This window comes from Cannabis sativa, chromosome 8 (genome assembly GCF_029168945.1).
Source record: "Cannabis sativa cultivar Pink pepper isolate KNU-18-1 chromosome 8, ASM2916894v1, whole genome shotgun sequence".
NCBI lineage: Eukaryota > Viridiplantae > Streptophyta > Magnoliopsida > Rosales > Cannabaceae > Cannabis > Cannabis sativa.
In genome coordinates, this window is record NC_083608.1 from 32910131 (window position 1) to 32920697 (window position 10567).

General features: G+C 29.6%; 1 protein-coding gene across 1 annotated transcript; it reads left to right on the forward strand.

Annotated features, from left to right (window-relative positions):
- Positions 1-699: 699 nt before the first annotated feature.
- On the forward strand, positions 700-1767 carry LOC133030068 (uncharacterized). Its single transcript, XM_061102281.1, has 2 exons — positions 700-1559; positions 1667-1767. Exons 1-2 carry the CDS (start codon positions 860-862, stop codon positions 1693-1695), a joined length of 729 nt encoding a protein of 242 aa, XP_060958264.1. The 5' UTR covers positions 700-859; the 3' UTR covers positions 1696-1767.
- Positions 1768-10567: the final 8800 nt, after the last annotated feature.

Below are 10567 nucleotides of genomic sequence, written 5' to 3' on the forward strand. Positions count from 1 at the left end.
ACTGCCATGTTACAGTATTTGGTCAACGTTCTAGTTTTTTCGATCAATCACATATATATATATAAAAGAATCTACAGCATTTTAAATTCATACATATGCGATTAATGTATATATGTTTCTTTTTTGTCTTTTTTTTTTTTTTTTTATATTTTCTGTTTTTACTGATGCGAGTATGCATCGATATCATGCATTAGAGAATGCATTCTGTTCTGATTTTTTCTTTAGTTTTATTATTATTATTATTTTATTATAATATATAATAATTTTAAAGTAATAATAATAATAATTCAGTAACAATTAAATTCAAATTTTGGTTTAAAGTTTATTAAGGATATCTAATATTTAATTAAATTAATTGAAACAAAATATCACCAAAGTGATCTCTTTTGTGTAGATTAATTTAATAAAAATATTATGATAATTGTGTGTATGTGATTCATAAATTTATTAACTAACCCAAAGGTGAGTTAATATATGGTTGAATTTTATGCATGTTTGTGGTGATAAATGTGTGACAATTATAAAGTATTTTGTGTGAATAATATGTTAGTCCAAAGATTGCATATTATTTGACATAATTTATTGTCAATGTTTGATCACTACGACAAGAGTACCGCTTACAATTAATATTACTGTCCAAAGACTTAATATTAATGTTGTGTTTGGTATCTTGAGATGGGATTAACCATTATTTGAATTTATTGTTTTATTCGGATTCTTATATGAGCATGTTATTTATGTAATTGTATTGTTCTTTTCAGCTGTTGCTAGTGTATCTGCTAACCTTAATTCGGTACCGGTCCTTAATGGTAATAACTTTAAGGACTGGAAGGAGAACATTTTTATTGTTCTTGGCTGCATGGATCTTGACCTTGCATTAAGGATGGATCGTCCTGCTTCTCTTACGGATACCAGTACCTCCGAGCAAAGGAGGATTTATGAGAAGTGGGACCGTTCAAACCGCATGAGTCTTATGATCATTAAGCGCGGCATACCTGAGGCTTTTAGGGGTGCGGTGTCCGAGGAGGTCACTGATGCCACAACTTTCCTTGTTGAAATTGAGAAGCGCTTTGCGAAAAGCGATAAGGCGGAAACAAGTACTCTTTTAAAGAAACTTATTTCCATGAAGTTTAAGGGCAAGGAAAATATAAGGGAGTACATTATGGAAATGTCTCACCTTGCTTCAAAGTTGAAGGCACTAAAGCTTGAGCTTTCAGATGACTTGCTTGTGCATTTAGTGCTTATCTCTCTTCCTCCACAATTCAGTCAATTTAAGGTCAGTTACAACTGCCAAAGGGAGAAGTGGACTCTTAATGAGCTCATTTCATTTTGTGTTCAAGAGGAAGAAAGATTGAAGCAAGAGAAGACTGAAAGTGCTCATTTGGCAAGCACCTCTAAAGATAAGGGCAAGAAAAGAAAGAATGAGGCTGCTAAGGATAAAGGTCCTGCACATAAGAAACAAACTCAAGCCAATAATGATGATGCTTGTTTCTTTTGTAACATGAAAGGACACATGAAGAAGGAATGTGCTAAGTATATTGCATGGCGAGCAAAGAAAGGTACATTTCTTACTTTGGTCTGTTCTGAGGTAAATTTAGCTTCAGTACCAAGAAACACTTGGTGGTTAGATTCCGGTGCTACTACTAACATCAGTGTTTCTATGCAGGGTTGCCTGAGTTACCGAAAGCCAAATGATGCTGAAAGAAGCATTTATGTGGGAGATGGCAAGTCGGTAAATGTGGAAGCAATAGGGCATTTTAGGTTGTTATTAAGTATTGGTTACTATTTGGATTTGATAGATACTTTTGTTGTACCGTCATTTAGACGGAATTTGGTTTCTGTTTCTTATTTGGACAAATTAGGTTATTGTTGTTCATTTGGAAACAATTGTTTCAGTTTATCTATTAATTCAAATACTGTTGGAACTGGTTCTCTTATGGTTTATGACAACTTATATTTGCTTGACACCGTTGCTTCTTATAATGAAACCTTGAATGTTAAATCACGTGGTACTAAGCGTAAAATGGATAATGAAAAATCAAGTTCCTTATGGCACAAACGGTTAGGTCACATCTCTAGAATTAGAGTTGAGCGACTTGTGTCTGATGGAATTTTAGATTCAATTGATTTTTCAGACTTTGATGTTTGTATTGAATGCATCAAAGGCAAACAGACCAAAACAAAGAAATTGGGTGCGAAAAGAGCTATAGATGTCTTAGAGTTGATACATACAGATATTTGTGGGCCATTTCCTACACCTTCTTGGAATGGTCAACGATATTTTGTATCATTCATAGATGATTACTCAAGATATGCGTACCTATTTCTACTTCATGAAAAGTCTCAAGTGTTGGACGTGTTCAAATCTTTTAAGGCTGAAGTTGAGAATCAACTTAGCAAAAGAATAAAGCAAGTCAGGTCTGACCGTGGTGGTGAGTACTATGGTAGATACGACGGATCAGGTGAACAACGTCCAGGACCTTTTGCCAGATATCTAGAGGAGTGTGGAATTGTCCCACAGTACACTATGCCAGGATCTCCTAGCATGAATGGTGTTGCTGAAAGACGAAACCGTACTCTTAAAGATATGGTAAGGAGTATGATCAGTCATTCAACCTTACCAGAATCACTCTGGGGAGAGGCACTTAAGACAGCAGCCTACATTTTGAATAGGGTACCAACTAAAGCAGCTGCAAAAACACCTTATGAGCTTTGGACAGGGAAAAAGCCTAGTCTTAAGCACTTTCATGTTTGGGGATGTCCAGCTGAGGCTAGGCCTTATAGGCCAAATGAAAAGAAGTTGGAACCTAAAACTGTGAGCAACTACTTTATTGGATATTCTGAACGATCCAGGGGTTTCAAGTTTTATGATCCCAAAGTAAAAAATATATTTGAAACGGGAACTGCAAAGTTCTTTGAGGATATTGAGTTTGGGGGGAGAAATACGGTTAAAGACTTTGTTTTTGAGGAGGATTTAGAATCACCCACTTCTCTTGAAGATGAGTTGATTCCTATTCCAATAGTTGCTTTTGACAATATTCAGGATTCCATTCCTAATATTGATCAAGTTTTAGATCAAGAGCAACCAAACATAGTCAATCAAATCCCAGAGGTACAAACTCAACAACCTCAAGAACAAGTGCCTTTGCGACGATCCACTAGAGAAAGAAGAAATCCTATTAATCCAGATGAATACATAGTGTATCTTCAAGAACATGAGGATGACATTGGAATGATGGAAGATGATCCAATCAACTTTCATCAGGCCATGAAAAGTTCTAACTCTCAAAAGTGGAATGATGCCATGAATGAAGAGAATAAGTCTATGCAAGACAATAAAGTATGGGAAGTTGTCCCATTACCAGAAGGTGTAAAACCCATTGGTTGTAAATGGATATTTAAAACCAAGAGGGATGAAAATGGTAATGTGGTGAGGTTTAAGGCACGTCTTGTAGCAAAAGGCTATACTCAGAAAGAAGGCATTGATTATAAAGAGACTTTCTCTCCAGTTTCATCGAAAGACTCTTTTAGGATAATAATGGCACTTGTTGCTCACTTTGATCTTGAGTTACATCAAATGAATGTTAAAACAGCGTTTCTCAATGGAGACATTGATGAGACAATTTATATGGAGCAACCAGAAAACTTTGTGGTTGGTGACCCAAAGAATATGGTTTGCAAATTAAAGAAATCCATCTATGGACTCAAGCAAGCTTCCCGTCAATGGTACCACAAATTTCATCAAGTGGTTCTCTTATTTGGTTTTGAGATGAATGTTGTTGATGATTGTGTGTATCATAAGTTTAGTGGGAGTAAGTGCATTTTTCTGGTTCTATATGTCGATGACATATTGCTTGCCACTAATGATATAGGCTTATTGCACGAAACCAAGAGATTTCTATCTAAGCATTTTGAGATGAAAGATCTTGGTGACGCCTCTTTTGTCTTAGGAATTCAAATACATCGAGACCGTTCTCGGGGTATTCTTGGATTATCACAAAAGAGCTATATCGATAAAGTACTCAAACGGTTTGGCATGCAAGATTGTAGACCAGGTGATACCCCTGTCGTTAAAGGAGATAAATTTTGTCTTAAACAATGCCCTAAAGGAAGCCTTGAAATTCAGGAAATGCAAAAGATTCCCTACGCTTCGGCTGTTGGGAGTCTAATGTATGCTCAAGTTTGTACGCGTCCGGATATAGCGTACATTGTTGGAGTGCTAGGCAGATACTTAAGCAATCCAGGAATTGATCATTGGAAAGCAGCCAAAAAGGTCATGAGATATTTGAAGAGAATAAGAGAGTACATGCTCACATATAGGAGGTCAGATCACTTTGAGATCATTGTATACTCTGACTCTGACTTTGCGGGATGCCAAGATAGTAGGAGATCCACTTTGGGCTACATATATCTGTTAGGTGGTGGAGCTATATCATGGAGGAGTGCAAAACAAACACTCATAGCTTCATCCACCATGCCAGCAGAATTTGTTGCATGTTATGAGGCATCCAACCATGGTATATGGCTGAGAAACTTTGTCACAGGGCTGCGTATTGTGAATGGAATTGAAAGACCACTTAAGTTGTATTGTGACAATAAGTCAGCTGTATTGTATTCCAACAACGATAGGAGCTCGACGAAGTCAAAACACATTGACATCAAGTTCCTTGTTGTAAAAGAAAGGGTACAAAGTGGACAGATTTGTATAGAACACTTAGGAACAAACTCCATGATTGCAGACCCCCTTACTAAGGGTTTTCCACCCAAGGTCTTTCATGAGCACACTGCTCGTATGGGTGTTTTAGATTATGAGGATATCTAGATTCAGTGGGAGTTTGTCTTTAGTGTGTGTTTTTTTTTCATGAAATTAACATGTGTATTTGGATATTTTTTCTGATCAGAAATTATGTTATTCAATTTATTTCACTTTGTACATTTAAGCTAAAGTCTTGATCTGCATAAAGTAAAGTAGGACCAATTGAAAATTTACATGGATAGATCACCATGCATGTAATTTTCATACCACATTATCATGATTGATCTATGTCATTTGGCTATGTTGATGTATGTGACCATTGATGGGTTTAGTTGTGATTGATACAACGAAAATCGCTTTGATCCTATGTTGATGTAGTTAATGGACGAGATTGCACATGCCTATAGTTATGATGACAAAGTTATGAGCTCAATAAGGTTAACACATTTATATGTATACATATGTGACCCAGTGGGAGATTGTTAGAATTTATTGGGGTCACAATTATATATATAAAATGTGTGTTGGGTCATCAAATAAATAAGTCAAATTTATGTGGTCTATTTTGGAATAAAGTTTATGACTTAAGGGCATGATTGTCATGATTTTAATATGTGGATACCAATTAGACAATTTCTATATTGATGAGGGGCCAAATAGAAATAGTCAATAAATATGACTAACAAGTTTGTCTGTTGGTAATATAACGGGTAATGGTCCCCATTTGCATCGTATCTTTTCACTCTTGTATCCCCATCACCAAGAGCAAAAGTTTACAGAGAAAGGTTTTGATGCAAATTGGAAGATCATACCAATTAAAGGTCATTACAAAATCGATTCTATGGACTCCGGTACGCCTATTTCTTAATCTTATTGTTTAATTCTCTTGAATTAATTAGGGTTATATTCAGAGTTTACAGTATTCTAACATAATCGTATCACAAAAAATACAATTATTTGCATAACTTTTTTTTAAGAAAATCTATATGATTACTATATAAAAGAATACATACAACTTTGGTAAAAAACCATACCTTTTTCAAAAGACCATGCTTGTCAAAGTTTCTTCCTCACATTAAAAAATATAATTTGGTTGAAGCAAAAAATAGAAAATATAATTAGATAGATCTTTTTATAAGCAGAGAATGGGAATGAGAAGTAGTTTAGTTTATATCTTTATAAATATATATATATAAACTATAATAAAATCATCAATCGTAATTAAGGTTTTATGAAAATTAGGTTTAACATCTTTGTAGTTTTTTGTTTTTTATTTTTTTTAAAAAATTATTTGGGATACGGTTATAGATATAAATATTGTAAATTGTATGAGTATTTTTAATTGATGAAACCAATTAATATACATTATAAGCCAAATAAAAGATTGAAAATTGAGAGAATTAAGGAGAAAAAAAAAAAGATGACTTTCAAACAATTTTATAGCGCCATGTCACCGTCTCATACTTCTCCTTTATATAGATATATAGACATAGATCATTTATATAGATATATAGATAGAAAGATACTTTATGAAAAGAATGCTTATAATTTAAAACATATTATTGCACATATTTTTCTACCACCTAAATTGAAAAAAATAATTGGACCAAATAAATAGATCAACAACATATGCCCAAAAAAGACAGAAAAATACATACAAAAGTATAAAATATATTAATATTTACAATACATATACCACTCCTTTGCCGCTTGCTTATGGTAAAAATGTTATATAGCTTGGGATAGAGCGTGATTGTATAGGAGCTTGCCACCTTGGAGGGAAGGAGAGACCAAGAGACGGTGAACAAATCCAAAAAAAAATAGAAGAAAGAGGCGGTGAAACAAAATAGGGTTTTAGGGTTAGGTTAATTAAATATATATTTTTTAATTAATTTTATATTTATTTAAGAAAATAATTAATGATAGGTTGTTAAAATATATAATTTTAAAATACAATTATGTTTAAATTAAAAAAAAATATATACCTAACATGTTAATTGTTTTATAGTAATATATATATTTATTAATCAATCAATTAATTAATATTTATAAATATAATTATTATTTTTTTTAAAAAAAAAAAGAGAATTAAGAGGTATCTAAATTAAGATTTTTAAGCCTAATGAAAAATTAAAAAATAAAAAAAATTAAATAGAGAATAGATAAAGATATTTAAATTAATATTTTTAAGGCTAATTAAAAATCTAGAGGTATTTAGATTAATATTTATAAGACTAATTAAAAATTCAAAAAATAAGAGAATTAAAGAACGAACAAATAATACTATTTAGAGTAGAGTGACATATCACCATCTTATATCTAGATAAATAGATAGATATATATTTAGTTAAGATATTTTTATATTATAGATATTTTAATTTTTGTAAATATTTCAAATTAACAATAATTAATAAATTAAAATAACTATGTAACATCTAATTAACTAACCTAAAACTATGCTAAATAATTAACAATCAAAACTATAGAATTAAATAAAATAATTAAGTAAATGAAACAACACAAAAAAAATACTAAATATACTACTTGTATGTTAAATATACTAACTTATGTTCTATTAATAAAAAAGTATGAACTTTCTTTCTCAAAACATATATAGTCATTAATTATTATTAATTTTTCTTTTGGAAAAAAAAATATAAATGTAAAACAAATTTTGTGTAAGTCTTCCTCATAATTTTGACTATTTTATGTTTTTGTAGCATTAATCCAGTCACTAAAATTCTATCCTAAAAACTATTTTCATATCTTTTAATATATATGGGTTACTTATTAGTTATATTCCACCAAACAATATCTATATTTTGTTTGAGAGTGATAGTATACTTAAAATAAAGCCTAAATATAATAACTAAAAAATTTAGTGATTGTCACTTGTATATTTTTTACTTTGCCAGTAGCTAAAAGCTTGACATGGATAAAGTACAAGTAAACAACAAAAGTTTAAATGATAAAAAATATGCACTCACAAATCAATAACCCCTAAAATGATAGAGTAGACCACGAATAATAGTATATACCCTAAATTACTAAATGTATGTATAAAGCATAATTCTATGTTGCATGTACAAAATACAAAATTAAAAAAAAAAAAAAAAACTAAAAATACTAAAAAGCTTTTATGTAAGCGCATATGAGAATAAATAAATATATAAGAAAAATCAATTAATTACCTTACCACTTTTCAAATTTATTGGCTTCTTGTGTTTTATTGTGAGTGTGATCTCAATCTATTAAAAAAAAAAACAAAAAGGAAAATAATCTACATTAATAAAAATAGATTTCCAAAAATATGAGGAATGTTTAGAAAATTGAAAGTATTTTCTAGTAATAAATTGTTTAAAAAAAATGTTTAGCCGTATTGATTTTATAAGGTTTTAGGAGTGATTTTTTTTAGTAGAATTTTTAAAATAAAAATAAAAAATTAGAGTAAGTGTAATATTTTATATTATAAAAATATAAAAAATAAAAAAATTAAGGAGAGAATACATAAACTTATGTAAACTAATTTTAGAGTGCCACTAGCGTCTTATTCTTCTCCTTTAAATATATATATATATATATATATATTGACTCTTAAATGGGAGATAACTTCTTAATTGAGTGTAGCATTTTTATTGACTTGGGATAGAGGGACATGAAACATTTGAGAGAAAAAATTTGGCTCCATTTAACAGGGAAGTTCACTAATTATGAGTTTATTGGGTATTGTATTGTATAATATTATATTAAATTATATTTTATATAATATTTTTATGAAAATTATATTTGATATTAATTTTATAGACACTTAAATATATAATATTTTAATATAAATTAAGATGTAATGTAATATTATATAAAAAATATAATATATAATCTAATTCCATATAATAAAATACAATACATCTAATACAACTTAGGAAACTAGTACTGTATGTTATATGTTGTACGATTTCATTAATTGAAGCGTAAACGTACAGGATCGGGATCCATATAAAACACTAGTATTTAAAATTTTGAAGCATATGAAAACAAAGGTTCTTTGCTTGGAATTCTTTAAATCGTCATCTTTTGAATGAAATTTCTAAGAATAATATGTATTGCCGGAAGCCTTAAGCGTAATATATATTAGTATAAAATTTTATAAAATCAATTTTGTGATCAAGCCTATTCTAGCAAACCTCAAAGCTCCTTTGGTAAAATAAATAGAATAATTATTATTGATCATGTTTCCTTTAATTGTATAGGATTATTTATTATTTTTTGTAGTTTGATGCTTAACGTGCACTATAGCAAATCCTATATAGACAATTTATAATCAATCTCATATAACAATAATTTTAGCAATCCATAGAGTAAATAATAATTCATTAATCTCATACTGCAATCATTTAAGCAACCCTTACAACAATCATACTAGAAACCCTTGCAACAATTTTATCTCATAAAATAACCATATTAGCAACCCAATCTCAAATATATAACAACACTGTTAGCAACCAAATCATAGACAACAAGTACGTTAAAACTTTTATAGCAACTTAATCTCATATAACAACCATGTTAGCAACAATTATAACAACCCAATCTCATACATCAACAATGTTAGCAATACTGATTACAACAAATCTCATACAACAATCATATTAGCAAATCTCATATAACAACCATGTTAGTAACCCTCTCATATAGAAATTTTGTTAGCAACCCAATCTCATACAACAACTATGTTATAGCAATAATTACAACATTTCAATCGCATACAACAACTACGTTAGCAACACTTACAACAACTCAATTTCATAACAGCCATGTTAGCATCCCTTATAGCAACTCATGAATATCATATAACAACTATATTAGCAACCCTTATAGCAACACAATCTCACAAGCTATATTGTTAGCAATTCTTACAGCTACCCAATCTCATACAGCAACCATATTAGTAACTCTTACAATAGCTATGTTAGTAATTTAGTGTTATACATCAACCATGTTAGCAACCTAATATCATACAACAACTATGTCCAATCCAATCTTATACAACATGTAGCACAACTCAACTTCATACAACAACCACATTACCAAACCTAAAAGCAACTTAGTCTCATACAACAAATATTTCTTATTTGAAATTATAATCATTATATATACATCATTTGATTTTTTAAGCTATAAATTTTTATTTTTTTCTCATTTTCGAAAATAGAATAACATTGTGAAATAATCTAAAACATGTTTATCATTCTCTGTATATAAATAAATTATTATCTTGACTGAAAGACAAAGAATCAAATAAGAGCAAAATGACCAAATGAAAACATTAAAAGTAGCCAAACAAATCATGAATAATAATTATATGTTATATCACTCTTCATATAAATGCACTATTGTATACATGTATATATATACATAAATCTTATATATAAAAAGATTTGCTAAAGTACATGTATATATATATAACAATCATATAACACTAAAGTAATTTTATGATTGTGTATGAGTTGTATTTTTGTAAAAACAAAATCAATATTATATATAAATGAAATATTTATTAAAGAACCGTAAAAATGAATAAAAAACTTTGTATATATGTACTAATAAAAAAGCCTCTAATATTTTTATGAAAATTATATCTGATATTAAATCTAAATATATAATATTTTAATATAATATTATATAAAAAATATAATATATAATCTAATTCTAAAATACAAATACAATACATCTAATACTTAGAAACTAGCACTCTATATTATATGTTGTACGATTTCATTAATTGAAGTGTAAACTTGGGATACACATAAAACA

Excerpts from the sequence above, each read along its gene's own strand:
- LOC133030068 (XM_061102281.1), top strand. The coding sequence starts at position 860 with ATGGATCTTGACCTTGCATTAAGGATGGATCGTCCTGCTTCTCTTACG. Across the intron at positions 1,560-1,666 it reads TGCATGGCGAGCAAAGAAAG|GGTTGCCTGAGTTACCGAAA; the intron begins GTACATTTCTTA and ends GTTTCTATGCAG.